We start from the raw sequence: 26,516 nt of genomic DNA, 5'->3' as shown, positions 1-26,516 counted from the left end.
GAATGTGTCTTGGCTCAGAATACAATGGCAATAATTAAGAGCTTCGTGTGTGTGTGTGTGTGTGTGTGTGTGTGTGTGTTTTGCTGAGTGTGAATTAAGTTAGCGGTATCAAAGGAATGAAAAGATGCGTCCACACTCATAACTAAAACTTTGGACAAACAAAGTTATCTGGCTGTTATCTGGATATCTTCTTTCAAAGGGGACTTTTCCCACGGCTCTTTATCAAGTCGAGTTCCAGATTCAACAAAGCAAAAAATATTTAAGAGCATTTCAGATAGAATGTATTGCATAGAGCTGGCCTGATTGTCCAGTATGTCCACATCTATTATAGTAGAACATGTCCGTTCCATACAGTGCATTTCTATCTGCAGTAGGCTAGGTCTCTGTCTGGTGCTGAAGGGTTGCTAGTAGGTTACCGGGGCAACCCTGTGCATGTGAGGTGTCCACTGTAAGGTGATTGGATCAGCCAGATGCTGTGGAGGGGAGTGCTGAGATAGGGAATTCGACTACTGCCTTTTCCTCTGCACGCTCCAACGCTCATAAACATGCAGGGCAAGCATGGGACCGTGTGCACATGTTTAGTGATCTGTGCTTATGGTCCACGAGGTGTCTGATTTTGAGTGATGGATGAAAATGTAATTGATAGTAACAGACGAGAGACACCTGCCAGGAACTTGGTGCTAAGCAGGTATTTATAGCTCACGTCTGCTGCTCTGTGCTCTCACACTGCAAACTGGGTTATTAGGGTTAGGAGAGAATTGGGCCGGAAACCACTCATGGAACACACTTGTTGATTTCTCACTAAAGTAGCCCCCCAAAAAAGACCATGATTTTTATGAAATTTCAACCATCAAAGCTTTTTTTTGTGGGAGGATTGTAGACATATATTTGGCATTAGTATATTAAAGCATAATATATGAATAATGAATAGAAGTTGGACATTTTGCCCTATGCACGGCCTCCTTTTAAGACTCCATAGTGTTTAATCTGTAGGCGCTACAAAGTAAAAGGTGGTGTCATATGAAGCTTTACCACTTGCTCTGTTATATGACTAGTATTTTGATTTCAATAACAAATGTCTTACATATGTTTATGAAATATTGAAAAATTTAAACATGATTATAGAAAATCTAAATGTTTTAATTAGCCAAAATGTTTCTTTATATTGTTTTACAAAATTTACTCTACAGGCATTTCAAAGTTCCAGAGTGTGAATCAGGAAAGTGTAGTGTGTGTGTGTCTAGGTTTTGTGCTCAGGCCCTGCGTAGCCTATCACCAAGTCCCCACTTTTCCTGCTCTGATAAATGCTGAAAGGCCTTTCCAGCTTTGATCCCTTACTTCAGTGAGAACACAAATAGCACAGCTACAGAGAGTTCTGCACCAAAACAACAACCACTAACAACCCAAACCACTAACATAACACCCTGTTGTAACCCCATGGGAGACGCTGATAGTACGGTCACGTATTGTACCCCAATGTGCTTTCTCGGCACACAATGTGCTTTGGGATAAAATGGCTTTGGTAAATTCACTCACTGATTGTGCCCTCTCGATGTTGTTGATATCCCTAGTTAATTACCCTAATTAGCCTCCACCCGCCCGTTAGCCTGTAGGATGGGGAGATGAGGGGGGTTTGCTCTCCCTAACGAGTCTGTTAATGCGCGACGGTCGATGGATGATGACTCATTCTGGATGGAGTCATTTCCTGTGCATTTGGAAAGGAGGAGAGGACAGGAGTTGTCTCTGCATCACACAAAGTTTTGACAGATACAAGATTGTTGGCTTTTGTGAAGCGCTTGGAGCAATAGGTAAAAAAAAAACACTACATAAATGAATTGAATTATTACTATTTTAATATCAAAACCAGTGTCCAATTGTTTTCTGAGGTAAATTAAAAAAGCACAGAGTTCCCATTGTGTTTTCACCAACAACAAAAAACCTGTTTTCTGTTTTAATGTGAAACATGCGTTCTCACAGTGAAGAGTAGTTCTGTCTTCGCCTTGAAATGGCTGGACTGTGAATGCTTATACACAGGCCCCTAGGTTAGTGTAGAGGTCTTTCAGTAGTGTAGATATCAGTCACCAGAGTTCTCTCTCCATCCCCCCTCTCCCTACTGACGAGCCGTGTTTGATAAACAATCCAGACTTCACATGTCTATGTTATGGAGGTGGAGATGAAAGGGGGAGTGATGTATGTTACCAGATGTCTAGCTATCACCTGTCTCCCCCGCCCCTCTCTCTGTCTCTGCCCCCACTCTCTCTGTCTCTGCCCCCACTCTCTCTGTCTCTGCCCCCACTCTGTCTTTCATGCGGCCGCTTCCTCTTTCTCTCCTTGTCAGAGGAGAACTGATCTGATGTCATTCGGTAGCTAGCGTGCTGTTGGGTCCACAGTGGCTAGGCGTGGCGCAGACTAGGGTCATTATCTCCTCTAAAGCCTCATCTGGTCTCCATCTGCTGGGCACTGAGACAGCACCGCTAGCCTAGTTTGCTGGCTACCACTGCTCACTGACAGCCTGATAACACTAGCCCTGTTGTCATGGGGAACATGCTAACAGACTACTGGAACACACCAATATAGGATTTCACTTTGACAGAACAATAATGTTCCGAATGCAAATCCAGGCCCCCAAAACACTAACCGGCTAATCCTTGGACCTGTTCATGCTGAGCAGGGCAGAGTGGCTATCTGCTAAAATGCTAACACTTGGCCCTGGTTAAAAGCAGTTGGCCTCCAATCCATTAACATGCTAACTTGGCACAGTCTAGGGCTACACAATCTCTAAACCGCTAACATGGGAAGTCTCAGCACTGATTAAGCAGAAGTCTCCATCCCCCTGGTCCTCTGTCTCTTGGTGTAGGGCCAGGCCTGCTAACATCCCTCTGTCTCCGGACAGGACAGCTCTGCTTAGCACAGCAAGACTCCAGCATTCCCTCAGACTGACACTGTCACAGGGATAATTACTAGAGAGAGGTATTTGTTTGAGGGACAAAGCCCAATTTGTATTGTACAGGTTAGACTAGTTCATCTATCCCACTTGGGCTGTGTCCTGAACAAGTTGAGAAGTTTGAGTATGGGAGAGTGCACGTAGGTGTTAGGTAGGTAGATATTTTTTGTACAAAATGTAAATGATTTATCGTCCATTGAAGGTGTCACCTCTAACAGGCAGGACAGTTTGTTGTTGTAGCTATAGATGGGTTAGCTGACAGCGTCATGACAACGATGTGCACACTTCAATGGGGCAGAAGTCAGTGTGTTGTTGTGGTTCTGGATGGCCAGATGACTAGCAACAATAAGAAGCTGCCATGTGGCGAATCGTAGGTGGTGCGTTTCAGCGAGTTTTATCTTGTTCTCGATGTCTATAACACGTCTATAACTGGAGCAACTGGCTGCAATGGGTTGTAGCTGCTACTGTATAGAGGTAGTAGCATTGCTGCATTGCAGTGTTCAACTAGTGTTATGTTTTGGGCTTTAGTACGGTAGTGTTTATGTCCTCTCCCATATCCTCTGATCTCAGTTCCTCCTGTGGAGCCGTAGTCTCAGTTCTGTGTTCACAATGGAACCAAGTCTCCCACTCCACTGACCTGGCTTCCTGTTGCTCTCTCTCTCTTTCTCTGTCTCTCTGCTTTTCTCTGTGGACCACAGCATGTAGCTGATGACATGTTGTGATGGGGGGGGGGGGGGGTCTCGCAGGTATGTTACGGTTGCAAAGGGTTGTAAATTTTCCATGGGAAGTTAAGCCTGGGAATTTTTCTTAAATTCATCAAAATATAACAGTGAACCTTTTTTGGTGGGATACACATGAGACAATTCTAGGTCTTGTGGCATATTTTGGTTAAACTATTCCCAATTCAATGGAATTGCAACCCTCATTCTTCCATCACATGTACAGCTGATTCTCAAGATATTGCACACTAATGAGATGCTATTGAGCCCACACTACTACACTGTCTGAGCCAAGGACTACATACTTTCTGGTAGGTTTTGATTACCATACTGGGTGGGGTGAATATATTTTATGACATGCATGATTTTTTGTTAACTAGTAAATAGTAGCCTACAGCAAAGTGTGTTTAAATCATTTCTAACTTGCTAACAATTTCTGCTAGTTAGTTTTTGCTACCATGTGTGTTTTAGCTTGATTGAGCCTGCTAACTGAGGAGTGTTAATTCACCTGTTTCCATACATGTTACATTTTAAAACATTTATCTTACAAAGGAGTTGTTTAATCTTACTGCTTAACTATTTATCTGTACATGGAATTGCAACTGCATATTTTTTGAAAAAATGTTCCTAAGCTTTACAGGAAAATGCCACGGGCACTATCTGATGTGTGGATACATTTCACTGCAGCTAATATAGAAGGAAAAGCTGTACATTTGCAAATACTGTGCCAAATCATATGTGAAGAATGCAACAAAGATGCAGAATCATCTGGCCAAGTGCATGAAGTTCATTCACAACAATCAACCTCTGACAAAAGTCCCTCTACTTCTATTCGAGGTGAAAATGATGAATCAGACACCTTATCGATATCAACAGCTCATGGTCCTCCTCGAATCAGAGTTTTTTTTTGACTCAATGGCGGAACGTAGTAGAGAAATGCTGATGAATGTCTTGCTCGAGCTGTGTATGCAACTGGTCCACCTCTGATGCACACAGGCAATGTGTATTGGAAGAGATTTCTTAATGTTCTTTGCCCAGCATACACCCCTCCAACCAGACATGCTTTATCTACTCATTTGCTGGATGCAGAGTTTCAACAGATTTCAAGTGAAGGTCAAGCAAATCATAGAGAAAGCAGACTGTACTGCAATCAACTCTGATGAGTGGTCAAATGTTCGTGGGCAAGGAATAATTAATTACATCATCTCCACCCCTCAACCAGTATTCTACAAGAGCACAGACACAAGGGACAATAGACACACCGGTCGTTACATTGCAGATGAGCTTGAAGGCAGTCATCAAGTTATAGCAGCAGTCTACCTCACCAAATAAAGTGAGAAGAATAAGAGCACCACATTGAAGCTGCCCAGCAACACCCGTTGGGATGGTGATATCATCATGTTTGACAGTCTCCTGGAGGGGAAGGAGTCTCCAAGAAATGGCCGAATCAGTCTGCCCCATCATGGACAGCCCCATCAAGAGAAGCCTCCTGGATGATGTGTTTTGGGAGAGAGTGGTAAGCAGTCAAACCTATAGTAGTAGCCATTGCACAGATTGAGGGACACAATGCCATCATGTCTGATGTTCAGACTCTGCTTGCAGATGTAAGAGAAGAAATCCGTACTGCCCTGCCCACTTCACTGTTGCTCCAAGCAGAGGGAAAAAATAAAATATCAAAGAGCGTGAAGACTTCTGCCTGAAGCCCATACACGCTGCAGCGTACATGTTGGACCCCAAGTATGCTGGCAAGAGCATCCTGCCTGGTGCAGAGATCAACAAGGCATATGGTGTCATCACTACCGTGTCTCGCCACCTTGGCCTGGATGAGGGCAAGGTTCTTGGCAGTCTGGCGAAGTACACTTCCAAGCAAGGGCCTTGGGATGGAGATGCAATATGGCAGCCGTGCCAACATATCTCATCAGCCACCTGGTGGAAGGGACTTTGTGGATCTGAGGCTCTTTCCCCTGTTGCCTCCATCTCCAAATCCCACCAACATCAGCTGCCTCAGAGCGCAACTGGTCCTTGTTTGGGAACACGGAGCCCAAAGCACTCAACATGCTGACCAATACAAGGGTTGATGAATTGGTGGCCATCCGGGCAAATTTGAGGCTTTTTGAGCCTGACAACGAGCCATCCTCAACAAGGTTGGAAAGTGACAGTGAAGATGAGGCCTCAAAGTCTGATGTTCAAGAGGTGGACATTCAGGAGGTCCAGGGAGAAGACATGGAAGCCTGAGAGGAAGACAACCAAAGTTTTAGAAAATATTTTTGGGAGATGCGATGGATGATTGGGGTTCATTAATTTTTCCCTTTTCTTTTGTTGTTCAGTGAAATCATTCCAAAGGAAGAGTCAACTCATTTAATTAAAAGTTCAATTCGTAACTAAATAGTTTTTGATTTCTATTGGAAGGATTTAATCATTTGCAATTATGTGTACTTATGATAAGGTAAAATGTGTTTGTTTCTGTCTCCAAATGATATAGTAAATATATCCAATGCAAAAAAACATTTATATTTAAATGGTATTAATATTAATTTGCATATATTTCTGTTAATTGCCATATATTCCTGTTAATTCCCACGGAAAGTTTCCACCTCTGAATATTCCCCAAAATGTGCAACCCTAGTTGGGATGTGTGTCGTTCGGGGGAACAGGAAGGAAGCCTCACAGGAATATGATTACATCTAGCAGTAAACACAGCAGGAGGAGGAAATGGATCCACTGAGCTATCCTCAGGGCATCTCACCAGTGGAGGAGGGACAGGGGAAACATACTGGGCTACACACACACACACACACACACACCCTCACTCGTTCACATGCATACAGTACACACTTACTGACCGACACACATACATATAGTACACACTTACTGACTGACACGGAATCCCAATCTCTCACGCTAACGTACTTGCACGTGCAGACACTCAGCTATACGTGTGAGGACTTTTCGTGGACCAACAATTCATTCCCATTCAAAGTCCTATTTTCCCTAAACCTGACCCCTAAGCCTAAAATAGCCTTTTTACAAGTGAGAACCGGCAAAATGTCCTTCTCTGAATTTTAGTTGGTTTACGTTTCTTGTGAGAACTTCTGGTACACACAAGTATAGTAAAACGTTTACACACACACACTCATTCACTTGCTGACACACACACAAAAAGAAAAAAAAATATCTATATATATATATGCCTTGCGAAAGTATTCGGCCCCCTTGAACTTTGCGACCTTTTGCCACATTTCAGGCTTCAAACATAAAGATATAAAACTGTATTTTTTTGTGAAGAATCAACAACAAGTGGGACACAATCATGAAGTGGAACGACATTTATTGGATATTTCAAACATTTTTAACAAATCAAAAACTGAAAAATTGGGCGTGCAAAATTATTCAGCCCCTTTACTTTCAGTGCAGCAAACTCTCTCCAGAAGTTCAGTGAGGATCTCTGAATGATCCAATGTTAACCTAAATGACTAATAATGATGAATACAATCCACCTGTGTGTAATCAAGTCTCCGTATAAATGCACCTGCACTGTGATAGTCTCAGAGGTCCGTTAAAAGCGCAGAGAGCATCATGAAGATAATATTGAAATGGAAGGAGTATCAGACCACTGCAAATCTACCAAGACCTGGCCGTCCCTCTAAACTTTCAGCTCATACAAGGAGAAGATTGATCAGAGATGCAGCCAAGAGGCCCATGATCACTCTGGATGAACTGCAGAGATCTACAGCTGAGGTGGGAGACTCTGTCCATAGGACAACAATCAGTCGTATATTGCACAAATCTGGCCTTTATGGAAGAGTGGCAAGAAGAAAGCCATTTCTTAAAGATATCCATAAAAAGTGTTGTTTAAAGTTTGCCACAAGCCACCTGGGAGACACACCAAACATGTGGAAGAAGGCGCTCTGGTCAGATGAAACCAAAATTGAACTTTTTGGCAACAATGCAAAACGTTATGTTTGGCGTAAAAGCAACACAGCTGAACACACCATCCCCACTGTCAAACATGGTGGTGGCAGCATCATGGTTTGGGCCTGCTTTTCTTCAGCAGGGACAGGGAAGATGGTTAAAATTGATGGGAAGATGGATGGAGCCAAATACAGGACCATCCTGGAAGAAAACCTGATGGAGTCTGCAAAAGACCTGAGACTGGGACGGAGATTTGTCTTCCAACAAGACAATGATCCAAAACATAAAGCAAAATCTACAATGGAATGGTTCAAAAATAAACATATCCAGGTGTTAGGTGGCGCTACAAAGTATTAACTTAAGGGGGCTGAATAATTTTGCACGCCCAATTTTTCAGTTTTTGATTTGTTAAAAAAGTTTGAAATATCCAATAAATGTCGTTCCACTTCATGATTGTGTCCCACTTGTTCTTGATTCTTCCCAAAAAAATACAGTTTTATATCTTTATGTTTGAAGCCTGAAATGTGGCAAAAGGTCGCAAAGTTCAAGGGGGCCGAATACTTTCGCAAGGCACTATATATATATATATATATAGTAATTGTGGTGACTCTTCTACTGCCATAAGGCTTGTTGTTGGCCTGTCATGGGCTGTCTAGTCTGCATGTAGCCATGGTGATCTCTACTCCCAGCTCTACCCTGGCACCCCGCTGCTCCTCACAAAGTTGAACCTATCAATACTTAATGTGTGGCGTTGAGTTCAGACGGATTGGGTCATGCACTATGTATAGAACCCTGATTAAGGATTTAAGGAGCTGTGCTTGTCTTTGGGGACAGGCTGAGCCTTTATTTCACATCACGTTTACTCACTCCATTACTCCACTCTCTCAGGACGCATCCCAAAAGGCACCATATTCCCTATATAGTCCACTACAAATACATCTAGTTCAAACTGACGGTTTACTTGCCTCGTGTTTGCTTTATGTTTTGCTGTGAACGCCTCATATAAACAACATGGCTGTTCAACTGGAAGCGGTGTGGTTGGTATCTTGACTGAATTGCTTCTGTATACCCGCTGTTTATGAACAGGACTCGTAACTCTATACTGCAGGACATGCAGCCACACACTCACACATTTGTGGTGTACATTTGTGTAATTGTGATGAGGCGAATGCATGAGACAGGCAAGCTGTAAAACCCACATTGCCTACACTGCAGAATACACAGGCATGCTCAGAAATGGCTGGTGCTGAGAGAATCGTTCCCGTTTCTAGTGGCGAGGACACGACACACCTTAACCAATGACAAACCATAAACCCTACTACACTCTATGACAAATGGCCAAACCATTCACACCTTATGAGCAATACCAGCCCCCACCTCCACTGACCAGTAGCAACCTGATCTCACCCCTATGACCAATAACAAACAACACACCCACCCTACTGAGCATTGAGTAACCGCACACACCCTCTGACAACTGAGAAATGGCGCGCAACCCGTCAAACCAATGAGGAACGACACGCATCGTATCGACCAATGTCAAACGGGATAGACCCTGTCGACCAGAAGACGCATGAACGTCTGGCTGACCGCGAGCGTGCCTGAGCAGAGTATCTTGGGTATCGTTTATAAACTCCCACGCTCATGGTACTGCAGTTTGGGGGGGGGGTTGTCATTCATCTTCTTGCTCCTACAGCACAACTACACATCATTGTCACCTCCACCTCTAGTGCTCCACTGTTTTAGCAGCTGCTGATTTTACTGTTGGCTTGTAAACAACTCCACCCCTCCTCCTAACACACACACACACACACACACATCTGTTTGCTCAGCTCTCCCCATAGAGAGCCTTTATGGCTCTCTGAATCTCTCACCATCCTGTAAAAGGCCACAGCAGAAGATCTGTGCATGCTGTGGGTAGGGTGAAGGACAGACCGGGCTTGCAGGAGGCCGGAGGGAAAGTATGAGGATGGGGGAGGGACAGATATAGGCAGGAGGGTTGAGGCCAGGTTTTGGATGATGAGTAGACTTTGGTGAGGCAGAGGCCTGATTTGGGTGAGGGGAGGTCTGGCTTGGATGTGGGAGTGGTCTTTGAGAGTGTAAAAGTGAGGTGTGAGACGTTCAAAGTGTCCAGAACTGGTTTGGGTGAAGACTGAGACTGAAAGTGTTGGATCGAGTTCATAGATAAGGAAGAGTCCGATGTCATTGTAGAGTTTGGAGACTTGAACGTGAAGTGGGCATGCAGAAGGTCAGTACAGTCAGTGCAGTACTAGCAGTCTTTTGATTGGTTTAAAAGTTAAACCCAGAGAGCAGGAAGTGACACGGGGCAAACAGGAAGTGTGAGGGAGCCCGGTGATGTTTTTCCAGTCTGCCCTGTGGCACCGAGCCAGAACAGAGGAAGGAAAGGGAGAGAGGAGGAATGGGGAAGGGACAGACGACTGGGACAGACCCAAGAGGAGTCAGAAAAGTCCAACTGTTTTGAAAAACATTTCAACTCGGATTTTTCGCTGACTCAACAACTCCCTGCAAAACATCCATGAAAACAGTAGTGGAACAGCTGCATGCTGACACCCATAGTTTGTGTCTCTATACTCTTAACTTTGGTTCCTTTCCTCGTGGCCTTTCCATCATAGCCAATGATATGTGAATGGGGTGGATATGATTTATCATGTTGCTTTGACCTGTCATACCCTGCCAGATCAGTGTTCATGGAAGAAAGGAGAAGAGTAATGGAAGTTGGTTCAGATCAGAATACAACAAACTGTTAGTGTAAAATCCCAGTACTTCTTATTGGCCTTCTACAGTGTGTTCCTACCAGTCCAAGCTAACAGCAAGTGGGTGTTTTCAGTGACTTGTTTGTGCATTAGCCCCTTTGTCAGCTAGCTTGACCTGGAGCGAGCCTGCTGGAGAGAGAGATGCATGTAGGGAGCGAGAGGGAGTGTTTGGGGAAATTGGAGTTACTGCTGTAGCAGCATAGACAGCAATCAAAGCGCTCTATTCATGTCAAATTAGACTGCTCTTGACTGACTTCAGTGAGTGGAAATGAGTGTAAACCTCTACCTTTTACTCTCTTTTTCTCTCTCTCTGTCTATTGCCATTTCCTCCTATCTTTCTCCCCATTTTCTCATCCTTAATTTTCTCCCTCTCATCCCTCCCTCGTCTCTGGAGACACTTTCTGGTTTTTTGACCTCTGGAGTGTTCCATCTCGAGGGGCCATTGATTTGATGTGTGTATGACTGGCCCTCTCATGACCAGGGTTGAGGGGCTGTCGGAGAGAGGGGAGACTGTCGATATACGCCTTTGTATGTCTCTCATATCGACAGGAGATCAATCCAGACTCCGTCGGGTCTTCCTCTCTTTACCTCTCTTCCTTTGCACGCCTTTGGTCAGTACAGACGTGTACACGCACACACACACACACACACACACACACACCTTTATCTCCCTTGATTTTCTTCATGTCAGAATGGTTCATGTTGATCATATTAAGACAGCAATATGGCACAGGAACTGTAGAAGATGGGGACCAGCAAGACTAGTTAATAAACACTGAAGCCCACTACACTGTGCTGTGTGTGTATTTGTCCAGGGGACTTAGAGGTGGTGCACTATCTCTATGATGGGCCCCACACTCCTAGTATGTCAGGGTCATAGCCAGCTAGCAATGGCAGTATAGTGTTGGGGCGTAGCAACAGGGCAGCATAGTGTTGGGGCATAGCAACAGGGCAGCATAGTGTTGGGGCGTAGCAACAGGGCAGCATAGTGTTGGGGCGTAGCAACAGGGCAGCATAGTGTTGGGGCGTAGCAACAGGGCAGCATAGTGTTGGGGCGTAGCAACAGGGCAGCATAGTGTTGGGGCGTAGCAACAGGGCAGCATAGTGTTGGGGCGTAGCAACAGGGCAGCATAGTGTTGGGGCGTAGCAACAGGGCAGCATAGTGTTGGGGCGTAGCAACAGGGCAGCATAGTGTTGGGGCGTAGCAACAGGGCAGCATAGTGTTGGGGCGTAGCAACAGGGCAGCATAGTGTTGGGGCGTAGCAACAGGGCAGCATAGTGTTGGGGCGTAGCAACAGGGCAGCATAGTGTTGGGGCGTAGCAACAGGGCAGCATAGTGTTGGGGCGTAGCAACAGGGCAGCATAGTGTTGGGGCGTAGCAACAGGGCAGCATTGTGTTGGGGCGTAGCAACAGGGCAGCATTGTGTTGGGGCGTAGCAACAGTGTAGCCAGTGTATCATGGCATTCTGTAATTGGGCCCAATAACTCAATGCCTTAGGAGGGCTGCACACACTTTCATTCGCTCAAGCGGCGCAGACACACACACTCTTGCAGTGTGTGTGTGTGTGTGCGTGTGTGTGTGTGTGTGTGTGTGTGTGTGTGTGTGTGTGTCTTTTCCTCTCTGGGGAAATGTCATTAGGATAAAGAATGAAACTGTGGCTGCACCATTACAGCTTGCAATGCAGACTGCACCCTGTCCTTGGGTTGAAACACAGGGGGGGACTGCAGGGTGTGTGTGCCTGCGTGCCTCCTACCCTGTGTGTGTGTGTCTGTGTACATGTGTGTTTGCGTGCAGGTTCCCACCTTTGTGCGTGTATGAGTCATCTCTTCGCAAAGTCAATGAAATGAAAAAGTGTATGATCTTCTGTAAATGAATGGCCTCTCGTTATATTGCCATGGTTTTCTCATGCAGAGGGTGAAAAACATTCATACTTCCGACAGTACCATATGGACAATACATAACAGGAAGTAAAAGAGGGAGGAAAGAGGTAAAGATACAGTGAAAATCATTGAACAACATTGATTAATGAAGTAAGCCCTATGCGACATCATTATATATTTGTTTGTCTGAATTGGCAGGTTTTACCCACCAGCCAAGCTTCTGGGAGAGCACCATGGTTCTGTTTTGATGAACAATTATCAACAGATAGATGAAATTAGTGGAGGTAGAAGGAGGGGAAGATATGGAGAGAGGGGCCAAAGGAAAGGCAGAGGGAGAGAGAGAGACTGATTGAAAATGTAAAAGGGCATAAGATGCTAGTGGGCACAAATTATCACTGTCTACGACAGGAACATACAGTTGAAGTCAGAGTCATTAAAACTCGTTTTTCAACCACTCCACACATTTCTTGTTAATAGTTTTGGCAAGTCGGTTAGGACATCTACTTTGTGCATGACACAAGTCATTCTTACAACATTTGTTTACAGACAGATTATTTCACTTATAATTCACTGTATCACAATTCCAGTGGGTCAGAAGTTTACATACACTAAGTTGACTGTGCCCTTAAACAGATGTCAAAGCTTTAGAAGCTTCTGATAGGCTAATTGACATAATTTGAGTCAATTGGAGGTGTACTTGTGGATGTATTTCAAGGCCTACCATCAATCTCAGTGCCTCTTTGCTTGACATCATGGGAAAATCAAAAGAAATCAGCCAAGACCTCAGAAAAAATTGGAGACCTTCACAAATCTGGTTCATCATTGGGAGCAATTTCCAAATGCCTGAAGGTACCACGTTCATCTGTACAAACAATAGTACGCAAGTATAAACACCATGGGACCACGCAGCCGTCATACCACTCAGGAAGGAGACTCTTTCTGTCTCCTAGAGATGAACGTACTTTGGTACGAAAAGTGCAAATCAATCCCAGAACAGCAAAGGACCTTGTGAAGATGCTGGAGGAAACAGGTACAACAGTATCTATATCCACAGTATAATGAGTCCTATGTCGACATAACCTGAAAGGCCACTCAGCAAGGAAGAAGCCACTGCTCCAAAACCTCCATAAAAAAGCCAGACTACGGTTTGCAACTCTACATGATGACAAAGATCGTACTTTTTTGGAGAAATGTCTTCTGGTCTGATTAAACAAAAATAGAACTGTTTGGCCATAATGACCATCGTTATGTTTGGAGGAAAAAGGGGGAGGCTTGCAAGCCAAAGAACACCATCCCAACCGTGAAGCACGTGGGGGTGTGGGGGTGCTTTGCTGCAGGAGGGACTGGTGCTCTTCACAACATAGATGGCATCACGAGGGAGGAAAACGATGTGGATATATTGAAGCAACATCTCAAGACATCAGGCAGAAAGTTAAAGCTTGGTCGCAAATGGGTCTTCCAAATGGACAATGACCCCAAGCATACCTCCAAAGTTGTGGCAAAATGGCTTAAGGACTACAAAGTCAATGTATTGGAGTGGCCATCACAAAGCCCTGACCTCAATCCCATAGAAAATTTGTGGGCAGAACTGAAAATGTGTGTCTGAGCAAGGAGGCCTACAATCCTGACTCAGTTAGACCAGCTCTGTCAGGAGGAATGGGCCAAAATTCACCCAAATTATTGTGGGAAGCTTGTGGAAGACTACCAGAAACGTTTGACCCAAGTTAAACAATTTAAAGGCAATGCTACCAAATACTAATTGATTGTATGTAAACTTCTGATCCACTAGGAATGTGATGAAAGAAATAAAAGCTGAAATAAATCATACAAGATCATACACTTTTTCATTTCATTGACACTACTATTATTCTGACATTTCACATGCAAATAAAGTGGTGATCCTAACTGACCTAAGACAGGGAATTTTTACTAGGATTAAATGTCAGGAATTGTGAAAAACTGAGTTTAAATGTATTTGGCTAAGGTGTATGTAAACTTCCGACTTCAACTGTATATACTGACACACACACACACACACACACACACACACACACACACACACACACAAATACTGATTATCACACACAGTTGTTTTTTTTTTACTCCCCCTATATTTGATGTACATGTACCAGGCTTCAGAGTGATGGTGGAGCAGGGGGTCGTCACTAAGCGGGGGCGACAAAGAGAGGGGGAGAGAGAATCTGAAAGAGCGGGAGGGATGTGAATTTGGAAGGGGGGAACGAGAGAGGAGCAGAGCACGGGGAGAGAGGATTCAACGGGGCGAGAGACCAATGAGTTGGGTGGACTGACTGCCTTACCCCAGTGAGCTAGCTAGCTGTGGATGTGAGCAGAGTGGCGTGTCTTTGGAGCAGGGATACTGCTGCTATTGATCCAAACCACCTTCATCTGTTCTGCCTGCCAGGTGCACTGCTACAGCACAGCTCTCTGAACAGAGAGGGAGAGAAACAGAGAGAGATCTACCAGTCTCCTTCCTGTGTTCCTCAAAGCTGGGTGCGTGTGTTCACCTCTACTGCCTCTGCCGAACAAGATAAGTGTGTGTGTGTGTGTGTGTGTGGGAGCACCGACGGAAAACAACCACACACTCTCTCCGCTGAGCCTGAGAGTCTCAGAAGAGCAGCTAACAAACCAACGACCTCCAGCTCCCAGCCGTCGGGTTGAGATGACATTGTGTGTGATTTGAGCTTCACTTGAGCGTGATCTGCTTTACCTGGACCTGTGAGAGCGGTGGTCTGGTATTAATGGACATGTGAGAGCGGCGGTCTGGTATTAATGGATATGTGAGAGCGGTGGTCTGGTATTAATGGATATGTGAGAGCGGTGGTCTGGTATTAATGGATATGTGAGAGCGGTGGTCTGGTATTAATGGATATGTGAGAGCGGTGGTCTGGTATTAATGGATATGTGAGAGCGGTGGTCTGGTATTAATGGATATGTGAGAGCGGTCGTCTGGTATTCCTGGACCTGTGAGAGCGGTGGTCTGGGTATTAATGGATATGTGAGAGCGGTGGTCTGGATATTAATGGATATGTGAGAGCGGTGGTCTGGTATTTCTGGACCTGTGAGAGCGGTGGTCTGGGTATTAATGGACATGTGAGAGCGGTGGTCTGGTATTTCTGGACCTGTGAGAGCGGTGGTCTGGGTATTAATGGATATGTGAGAGCGGTGGTCTGGGTATTAATGGATATGTGAGAGCGGTGGTCTGGTATTAATGGACATGTGAGAGCGGTGGTCTGGGTATTAATGGATATGTGAGAGCGGTGGTCTGGTATTAATGGATATGTGAGAGCGGTGGTCTGGTATTAATGGACATGTGAGAGCGGTGGTCTGGTATTAATGGACATGTGAGAGCGGTGGTCTGGTATTAATGGACATGTGAGAGCGGTGGTCTGGTATTAATGGACATGTGAGAGCGGTGGTCTGGTATTCCTGGACCTGTGAGAGCCGTAGGAGGACGGGAGGAAATCATCTACCTGGACAGAACAACCGCTGACCCCTGGAGAGGAGAGGAAGAGCAGTGATGCAGACTGCCTTCAGTGTCTTAGAACAGACTGCCTCTCTAGGTCGACCTAAATGTGACTGCCTTAGATATTCACATGTAGCAGAGTAGGAGAGAAAGTGTGTGTGAGTGCTAGGGACGTGCATGTGTGATCGCGTAAGGGAGTGTTGAGGGCTTGCTGCTGGTGCAGGGAGCGACTGAGGAGAGAGGGAGGTTGGATCGGAGCAGAGAGAAAAAAGGCTTAGGGATGACTGGGTGGAACTGGAGGCTATAGCTAACTTTGGAATCATCCTTGGAAGCTTGAGAGGCTTCCGCCACTACTCCACCCCAAAAAGAGGAACTAGGACTGGTGAAAGATCCGGGCTCTGTGGACCCTAAACATGGTGCCTAGGGATAAGATGGGATCCAAGATTTGAGATCTGAACTTTTTTAAGACATTGGGATGATTTCTGAGGACCCTGTGAGGGATGAGGTTGTCGGGGGTGCGAGAGCGGGCTCCCCACGCCCAGTGTGCACGGTTGACCCCTCCCCACTATGAGCATGCAGGTGCTTCATATGGTCAGGGAGCTGGTGTCTCCCTCCCGACGCAGAGCAGCCGCCAGATACGGAGGTGTGTGTTTTTCAAGTTTTATTGTCTCGTGGACAAGTACAGTGAAATGCCTTTTCTTTCTTTTGTGTGTGTGCGTGTCTGTCACTGTGCGTTTCTGTCACTGTGCGTGTCTGTCACTGTGCTGTGCATTAGCTCTACTGTGTCCCTGAAAATGAATGCCATTGACTTCTTACAGATCCCTTGTGTGTCTGTGTTTGAGAGAGTTGGCTAGAGAGAAAGAGACTCCCTTGGTACTGCTGTAATGGCTCTGTTGCTATCAGGGTCTGTGTGTGTGTCCGGTGAGTGCTAAAGAATGAAGGAAGGTGCCCTGGGGTAATGGGACACTTGGTGAACCCCGACCTCTAGTCCTGTCTGCTGATTGGACCATCTCTGTGGGGTCAGTGATGGGCTGTGGGCACTAATGATTGGCTAAAGCTTTTCACTGCCAAAGGCTCAGGCTACACTCTGAGGAGAATCACCTGGGCTCTGGGTGGAGCCGTAACACTCTGCATCCCCATTCAGGCTACTGGCTAGTGATTATATGGGTTGTGATGTGGTTTATTTTTAAACATCAACAGCCTATTTAAAGACATCGAGGCCTCAAGCATCTCCTTAACAAAGGCTGCCTCTATTCTCTTAGTCCTGTGTATCTAAGCTCTATTATCTTAGCCCTGTGTATCTACGCTCTATTCTCTTAGCCCTGTGTATCTAAGCTCTATTATCTTAGCCCTGTGTATCTAAGCTCTATTATCTTAGCCCTGTGTATCTACGCTCTATTCTCTTAGTCCTGTGTATCTAAGCTCTATTCTCTTAGCCCTGTGTATCTAAGCTCTATTCTCTTAGTCCTGTGTATCTAAGCTCTATTCTCTTAGTCCTGTGTATCTAAGCTCTATTATCTTAGCCCTGTGTATCTAAGCTCTATTCTCTTAGTCCTGTGTATCTAAGCTCTATTATCTTAGCCCTGTGTATCTACGCTCTATTCTCTTAGCCCTGTGTCTCTAAGCTCTATTATCTTAGCCCTGTGTATCTAAGCTCTATTATCTTAGCCCTGTGTATCTAAGCTCTATTCTCTTAGCCCTGTGTATCTAAGCTCTATTCTCTTAGCCCTGTGTATCTAAGCTCTATTCTCTTAGCCCTGTGTATCTAAGCTCTGTTCTCTTAGCCCTGTGTATCTAAGCTCTGTTCTCTTAGCCCTGTGTATCTAAGCTCTATTCTCTTAGCCCTGTGTATCTAAGCTCTATTCTCTTAGCCCTGTGTATCTAAGCTCTATTATCTTAGCCCTGTGTATCTAAGCTCTATTCTCTTAGCCCTGTGAAACCGATTACACACTTCTCACCTCACTGCTTGTTAATGATGAAATCTGTGTGTGCGTGCACATGCATGTACGTTTGTGACGTGTATGAAAAAATAAATAAAATGTTAACCTTTATTTGACTAGAAAGTCCGTGAAGAACAAAGACTGCCTACCCCGGCCACACCGGGACGACACTTCGCGGGCCTATGGGTCTCCCAATCACGGCCGGTTGTGATACAGCCTGGAATCGAACCAGGGTCTGTAGTGACTCTTCTAGCACTGAGATGCAGTGGCTTAGACTGCTGCGCCACTCAGGATTCCACAGAGATTTTTTTTGTGATATTTTCAGGCAAAAATGCTTGATTTTGCTGTGGCAATTCTGACATTTTGGATGGCGATGATTTTGTCCAATTTGTCACGAAATTGCCCTGACTAAGTTGAAGTGTGGCTTGATTTAACCATATTTGTGCGCTGATTTGTTGAAATTGTGAGCCCTCTTTTTGTACTGCGGTGATGGGTCAGTGTTATGCGATTTAATATTGCGATGAATTGACTGTTTTATGCGAAAATAGCAACAACAAAAAAATGCGACCAGGATCACGGAATCCTGAAAGAAACTGGTTTGTGTGTTTCTCAACATATTGAGCCTGATATTAACAAAAAAAATTCAATTCCCTGTGTAGAAGCATGTAATCACTGTGCTGGAGGCAGGAGCAGTGGAACAGAGCTGGTGTTGTGGAGAGTTGAGCTTCTCATCGATCTGTGATGCCCACTACAAAGGAAACATTGAGTTTAGGGCCCTCCTCCTTCCATCTCACTGCCATTTTAATCTCTTGTCATCGACCCTGCGGAGAAATTCTCAACACACACAAACCTACACAGGTGCACACAAACACTGATATGTGCACGCTTGGCTTTAGACACACACACAAACACACACCACAGAGCTGCTGAGACAGTCAGGTGCTGTCTGTCAGTGGGTTATCTCCTCCCCCAGACAGTAGCAGAAGCCTTGGTTGCTACTGTAGGTAGTGTTCTGTGGTACAGGTTCTGTCTGTCAGTGGGTTATCTCCTCCCCCAGACAGTAGCAGAAGCCTTGGTTGCTACTGTAGGTAGTGTTCTGTGGTACAGGTTCTGTCTGTCACTGGGTTATCTGCTGAGGTGTGGGGTTGGTGAGAGAGGGATGGAGAGCGAGGGAGCGCAGTGAGATGATGACATTTTCAGTCCGTCACTTCAGACTGCTGGAACACAGTATGTGTAATGTGTCCTTTGACGTATCAGCAGGGTCTTAATGAGTGGTGTAAAAATACTTTGAAGTACACTTAAGTAGGTTATCTTTACTATTTATATTTTTGACAACTTTTACTTCACTACATTCCTAAAGAAAATGCTGTACTTTTTACTCCATACATTTTCCCTGACACCCAAAAGTACTCGTTACATTTCGACAGGAAAATGGTCCAGTTCACACACTTATCAAGAGAACATCCCTGGTCATCCCTACTGCCTCTGATCTGGCGGACTCACTAAACATGTGCTTCGTTTGTAAATTAATATCAGAGTAGTTGTAGTGTACCCCTGGCTATCTGTAAATTAATTGTGCTGTCTGGTTTGCATAATATAAGGAATTTGAAATTATTAATACTTTTACTTTTGATACTGAAGTATATTTAAAACCAAATACTTTGACTTTTACTCTAGTAGTATTTTACTGGGTGACTTTCACTTTTGCTTGAGTCATTTTCTATTAACGTATCTAGTTTTACTCAAGTATGGCTTTTGAGTACCACCACTGATCTTTATCTCTCAGGATGTAGAATGTACATTATCTCTCAGGATGTAGAATGTATATTATCTCTCAGGATGTAGAATGTATATTATCTCTCAGGATGTAGAATGTATATTATCTCTCAGGATGTAGAATGTATATTATCTCTCAGGATGTAGAATGTATATTATCTCTCAGGATGTAGAATGTACATTATCTCTCAGGATGTAGAATGTACATTATCTCTCAGGATGTAGAATGTATATTATCTCTCAGGATGTAGAATGTACATTATCTTTCAGGATGTAGAATGTACATTATCTCTCAGGATGTAGAATGTATATTATCTCTCAGGATGTAGAATGTATATTATCTCTCAGGATGTAGAATGTATATTATCTCTCAGGATGTAGAATGTATATTATCTCTCAGGATGTAGAATGTATATTATCTCTCAGGATGTAGAATGTATATTATCTCTCAGGATGTAGAATGTATATTATCTCTCAGGATGTAGAATGTATATTATCTCTCAGGATGTAGAATGTACATTATCTCTCAGGATGTAGAATGTATATTATCTCTCAGGATGTAGAATGTATATTATCTCTCAGGATGTAGAATGTACATGTCTGTATATGTAAAGTATCAGCAGGGTCTTTATCTCTCAGGATGTAGAATGTACATTATCTCCCAGGATGTAGAATGTACATGTCTGTATATGTAAAGTATCAGCAGGGTCTTTATCTCTCAGGATGTAGAATGTACATGTCTGTATATGTAAAGTATCAGCAGGGTCTTTATCTCCCAGGATGTAGAATGTACATGTCTGTATATGTAAAGTATCAGCAGGGTCTTTATCTCTCAGGATGTAGAATGTACATGTCTGTATATGTAAAGTATCAGCAGGGTCTTTATCTCTCAGGATGTAGAATGTACATGTCTGTATATGTAAAGTATCAGCAGGGTCTTTATCTCCCAGGATGTAGAATGTACATGTCTGTATATGTAAAGTATCAGCAGGGTCTTTATCTCCCAGGATGTAGAATGTACATGTCTGTATATGTAAAGTATCAGCAGGGTCTTTATCTCTCAGGATGTAGAATGTACATGTCTGTATATGTAAAGTATCAGCAGGGTCTTTATCTCTGGATGTAGAATGTATATTATCTCTCAGGATGTAGAATGTATATTATCTCTCAGGATGTAGAATGTACATTATCTCCCAGGATGTAGAATGTACATGTCTGTATATGTAAAGTATCAGCAGGGTCTTTATCTCTCAGGATGTAGAATGTACATGTCTGTATATGTAAAGTATCAGCAGGGTCTTTATCTCTCAGGATGTAGAATGTACATGTCTGTATATGTAAAGTATCAGCAGGGTCTTTATCTCTCAGGATGTAGAATGTACATGTCTGTATATGTAAAGTATCAGCAGGGTCTTTATCTCTCAGGATGTAGAATGTACATGTCTGTATATGTAAAGTATCAGCAGGGTCTTTATCTCCCAGGATGTAGAATGTACATGTCTGTATATGTAAAGTATCAGCAGGGTCTTTATCTCCCAGGATGTAGAATGTACATGTCTGTATATGTAAAGTATCAGCAGGGTCTTTATCTCTCAGGATGTAGAATGTATATTATCTCTCAGGATGTAGAATGTACATGTCTGTATATGTAAAGTATCAGCAGGGTCTTTATCTCTCAGGATGTAGAATGTACATGTCTGTATATGTAAAGTATCAGCAGGGTCTTTATCTCTGGATGTAGAATGTACATGTCTGTATATGTAAAGTATCAGCAGGGTCTTTATCTCCCAGGATGTAGAATGTACATGTCTGTATATGTAAAGTATCAGCAGGGTCTTTATCTCTCAGGATGTAGAATGTACATGTCTGTATATGTAAAGTATCAGCAGGGTCTTTATCTCCCAGGATGTAGAATGTACATGTCTGTATATGTAAAGTATCAGCAGGGTCTTTATCTCTCAGGATGTAGAATGTACATGTCTGTATATGTAAAGTATCAGCAGGGTCTTTATCTCCCAGGATGTAGAATGTACATGTCTGTATATGTAAAGTATCAGCAGGGTCTTTATCTCTGGATGTAGAATGTACATGTCTGTATATGTAAAGTATCAGCAGGGTCTTTATCTCCCAGGATGTAGAATGTACATGTCTGTATATGTAAAGTATCAGCAGGGTCTTTATCTCTCAGGATGTAGAATGTACATGTCTGTATATGTAAAGTATCAGCAGGGTCTTTATCTCTCAGGATGTAGAATGTACATGTCTGTATATGTAAAGTATCAGCAGGGTCTTTATCTCCCAGGATGTAGAATGTACATGTCTGTATATGTAAAGTATCAGCAGGGTCTTTATCTCCCAGGATGTAGAATGTACATGTCTGTATATGTAAAGTATCAGCAGGGTCTTTATCTCTCAGGATGTAGAATGTACATGTCTGTATATGTAAAGTATCAGCAGGGTCTTTATCTCTGGATGTAGAATGTATATTATCTCTCAGGATGTAGAATGTATATTATCTCTCAGGATGTAGAATGTACATTATCTCCCAGGATGTAGAATGTACATGTCTGTATATGTAAAGTATCAGCAGGGTCTTTATCTCTCAGGATGTAGAATGTACATGTCTGTATATGTAAAGTATCAGCAGGGTCTTTATCTCTCAGGATGTAGAATGTACATGTCTGTATATGTAAAGTATCAGCAGGGTCTTTATCTCTCAGGATGTAGAATGTACATGTCTGTATATGTAAAGTATCAGCAGGGTCTTTATCTCCCAGGATGTAGAATGTACATGTCTGTATATGTAAAGTATCAGCAGGGTCTTTATCTCTCAGGATGTAGAATGTACATGTCTGTATATGTAAAGTATCAGCAGGGTCTTTATCTCTGGATGTAGAATGTACATGTCTGTATATGTAAAGTATCAGCAGGGTCTTTATCTCTGGATGTAGAATGTACATGTCTGTATATGTAAAGTATCAGCAGGGTCTTTATCTCCCAGGATGTAGAATGTACATGTCTGTATATGTAAAGTATCAGCAGGGTCTTTATCTCCCAGGATGTAGAATGTACATTATCTCCCAGGATGTAGAATGTACATGTCTGTATATGTATGTGCAGAATCAGTAAGGACTTCTGAGCGTTTGTGAACAAAAATGTCCCTATATTTGAACTGACATCTTGGGATAGTACTAAACTCCCTCATTTTGTTGGGTCTGGCATTCTGCTGGCCAGGCAGGTGGCAGGAGGAGCTAGGAGCAGTACTACAGTCCAGCATGCCAGCCCATGCTCACTAGGGTCGTATTCAGTAGCGAGCAAGTTACGTTCTGATCTTGTCCAATAAGAACACCGATATTTGGTTGTCCTTTGCAAAACGTTTTGCTACACGGTGTCCCTCCGAACACCACCCAGCCTGCCTCGGCAGGTAGCCTGGCAGGTAGCCTGGGCAGGTAGCCTGGCAGGTAGCCTGGCAGGTAGGAGCATTGGGCCAGTAACCAAAAGGTTGCTGGATCGAATCCCTGAGCTGACAAGGTACAAACCTGTGATTCTGCCCCTGAGCAAGGCAGTTAACCCACTGTTCCCCTGAGCAAGGCAGTTAACCCACTGTTCCCCGGGCACCGACGACGTGGATGTCGATTGAGGCAGCCCCCCGCACCTCTCTGATTCAGAGGGTTTGGGTTAAATGCAGAAGACACATTTCATTTGAATGCATTCAGTTGTACAACTGACTAGGTTTCCCCCTTTCCCTTACTGCTGTACTGTGCTGGAACTGAGATGGGTCCATAGGGATTTATAACCAGTCTAAAGCAGCCTGCTGCTCCAGTGCCAAGCTGCAGTCTTCTTCCCTCTCAGCCACTCTGCTCTGGTCAGCAGCGCTGGCATCTTACTATCTCTGTAATGAATTCTGCATGAAGGACGTTTCTCTCCTCACTCTCCTCCCTCTCGATCTACCTTTCTCCCTCCCATCTTAAAACGCTCATATTTCTAACTGCTAGGAGAGAGAGGCTCTCTCAATTATTCAAATGATGTGCCAGCAGCTTGAAGAAAAGTGTGATTTGTTTTTTCTGTAGTGGAACACATCAAGTTGGCAACTATTGGCGCAGTGTGTGTGTGTGTGTGTGTGTGTGTGTGTGTGTGTGAGCGCAGTTTCAAACATTGCATGCTGGGTTGTCAGAGGGATAGAGGTAGAGTTCAGACCCCCCTCTTGTTAAACAGTAGATAGCCGGTTAGCATCTACCCACCGATATCAAAGCCATTTTAGCATCTAGTCTAACTGTTTGCCGTATAAGCACCCAGAGGGGAAAAGCTAGGCTACATATTGTTCTTGGCCTCACAGGAGAATGTATCCATGTGGTGGACGGAGCTGTATCTGTTAGAGCAACATATTAGATAAGATAGCAAATGGCACTCAACACTGCTTCTGTTTGTCTCTTCTGTCTCAGGGCTAATTTAAAAAAAAAATTAACCAGTATTCAATTATTTTCCGGGGTAAATGAAAACGGCACAGAGATCCCATCCAGTTTATTTTTACACCCCAAAAAAACTGTTTTCTGTTTTAATGTGAAACATACGTTCTCACAGTGAAGAGTAGTTCTGTCTTCGCCTTGAAATGGCTGGACTGTGAATTCTTATACACAGGCCCCTAGGTTAGTGTAGAGGTCTTTCAGTAGTGTAGATATCAGTCACCAGAGTTCTCTCTCCATCCCCCCTCTCCCTACTGACCAGCCGTGTTTGATAAACAATCCAGACTTCACATGTCTGTGTTATGGAGGTGGAGATGAAAGGGGGAGTGATGTATGTTACCAGATGTCTATCCCTTCTCTCTCTTTCTCTCTTTCTCTCTCTCTCTCTCTCTCTCTCTCTCTCTCTCTCTCTCTCTCTCTCTCTCTCTCTCTCTCTCTCTCTCTCTCTCTCTCTCTCTCTCTCTCTCTCTCTCTCTCTCTCTCTCTCTCTCTCTCTCTCTCGACAGATGTGTTGTGACAGTCCTATCCTATATACAGTGTGGCAAAAAAGTATTTAGTCAGCCACCAATTGTGCAAGTTCTCCCACTTAAAAATGAGAGGCCTGTAATTTTCATCATAGGTACACTTCAACTATGACAGACAAAATTAGGGGGGAAAAATCCAGAAAATCACATTGTAGGATTTTTTATGAATTTATTTGCAAATTATGGTGGAAAATAAGTATTTGGTCACCTACAAACAAGCAAGATTTCTGGCTCTCACAGACCGGTAACTTCTTCTTTAAGAGGCTCCTCTGTCCTCCACTCGTTACCTGTATTAATGGCACCTGTTTGAACTTGTTATCAGTGTAAAAGACACTCTGAGTGATAATCGGAATAGGTGGGTGGATAAAGACTGTACGGGCTCTTTAATTGCTCATAAAGTTGTTCTGCTTGAATCATGAATTTATTTATATAGCCCTTCGTACATCAGTCGATATCTCAAAGTGCTGTACAGAAACCCAGCCTAAAACCCCAAACAGCAAGCAATGCAGTACAGTAGCATATGGAACAACAGTAGTTCAGGGAAAGTGATTTTGTTTTCCTAAACATTTTTAATTAAACACTTCAGCAAAGATGTGTATGGTGTGCATAGATTTGCACTTCTGTTATTTGACACCTTCAACTGTGAACCTCACGCACTGTACGCAACACACACCTAACAGAGCAAAAACAGCTTGGATCCCCTTGTCGCTGGAGTGCAGAACAGATTTAAATCACTTGTTTTATATTCACATTACAGTTCAGTATGGGGGAGTTTGACACTCCTCTGTTTTCATCTTGCTATGTGGTGCCAGAGATCGCCCACACAAACAGTTTCCAAAGTGCTTGGCAGATTTTTTTTTTGAGAGAGGGAGAGAGAGAGAACATTAATTTACTATGTGCCTTTAAAAAAGAAAAAGGGGATTCACTGGTATGTGCTCAATAGCTCTGGAGTCCATGTTACTGACAGTGTGGTGGCAGTGTATGTGTCCATTCTCAGAAAGTATCCAGTGTGTGAGAACATTCCCAGAAAGGACATCAGAACCCTCCAAGCCTGCCAGGATGACCTCGACGCTTTAGCAGTGATAACGGCACTTCAGCCATCCCCTTACTGGCCCTGGGCGTAGGTCGTTTTGTATGCGCCAGGGTAGATATGTACTGTTGCGATGTAGGGAGATAGAAACCATTATCTTTCTTCCCCTCTTTTTCTCCCTCCCTTCCTCTTCTCTCCCGGCTGTCCTGCGATATGCCTGCTCTACATGATCGTTCTGGGTATACGACTCACCACAGGAGTTGAACATGAGTCTCCTTAATGAAAGCTGTTTTATCAAAACGCTGTCTAAACTCTTCTCTGCCTCTCTTGGCTCTCCCTTGATTTCTGATCTCCCTCTCCCTGGGCCTCACCCACTGTCTTCCTCATCTCTCTCTCTCTCCCTGTCCCTCTTTCCCTCCCTCCCTCTTATTTGCTCCTTCTCCCTCCCTCTCTTCTGATGTATTGAATAGGGGCTGTTGTGTGTTTGTGTTTGGGTGTGGAATGTCGTGAGTGGGGATAGCAGTGACTTGATGCTGAAGTCAGTGTCCCTCTTTCTCTCTCTCTTGCTCGCTTTCTCATTCTCTCTCTTATTCTCTCTCCTTCTCTCTCTTGTTCCCTAATCTCTTTGTAAAGTAAACAAACGGCTGCATTGTGACAGTGGACCTCAAACTCAACCACTCTGATCTCCCGTCTGCTGCTCCTCAGAGGAGTGTATCAACACAAGCCACCATTTGTCTGTCTCTCTGGTTCCTCTCATTGGTACGGGGACTGTTGCCGTGCGACGTAGTTGCCGTGGCAATGTCGGTGGTTCTGGGATGGGTTAGGGCTTTTTGTGAGTAGTGTTTGTCTAGCCCGGGCTGTCACTAATGCGGACTAAATCTCTCCGTAGACTGGAGGATCCAACAGAGAGCGTGAAGAGAGGTAAGACATGATGTCACTGAGGCGACTGACTTCAGGCAAAAAATACTGCTTTGGTTTTTTGCCACCTTACTAGGACAAACTGCTGGTGTTTAAGAACAGCTATTGCTTCTGTCGGATTGAATTGTGTTCAAATGTAACTTAAATGATA

At 44.0% G+C, this 26,516-nt stretch overlaps 1 protein-coding gene across 4 annotated transcripts in view; it reads left to right on the top strand.

Moving 5' to 3' along the window:
* The window catches only part of LOC110500116 (USP6 N-terminal-like protein), a 64,335-nt gene that overhangs the window by 7,891 nt on the left and 29,928 nt on the right, over nucleotides 1-26,516 (top strand). The window contains exon 3 of one of the 4 annotated variants that reach the window (XM_036957399.1): nucleotides 14,653-14,741. The exons of 1 other annotated variant lie outside the window; for it this stretch is intronic. In XM_036957399.1, coding sequence (XP_036813294.1) covers nucleotides 14,653-14,741 — 89 coding nt within the window. Of the gene's footprint in view, nucleotides 1-14,652; nucleotides 14,742-14,767; nucleotides 16,358-25,917; nucleotides 26,369-26,516 lie in introns of those variants that run through there. 2 more of the 4 variants (XM_036957400.1, XM_036957401.1) reach the window with 2 other exon arrangements.

Source organism: Oncorhynchus mykiss, chromosome 21 (genome assembly GCF_013265735.2).
Source record: "Oncorhynchus mykiss isolate Arlee chromosome 21, USDA_OmykA_1.1, whole genome shotgun sequence".
Classification (NCBI taxonomy): domain Eukaryota; kingdom Metazoa; phylum Chordata; class Actinopteri; order Salmoniformes; family Salmonidae; genus Oncorhynchus; species Oncorhynchus mykiss.
This window is presented reverse-complemented; position numbering and strand designations above follow the sequence as displayed.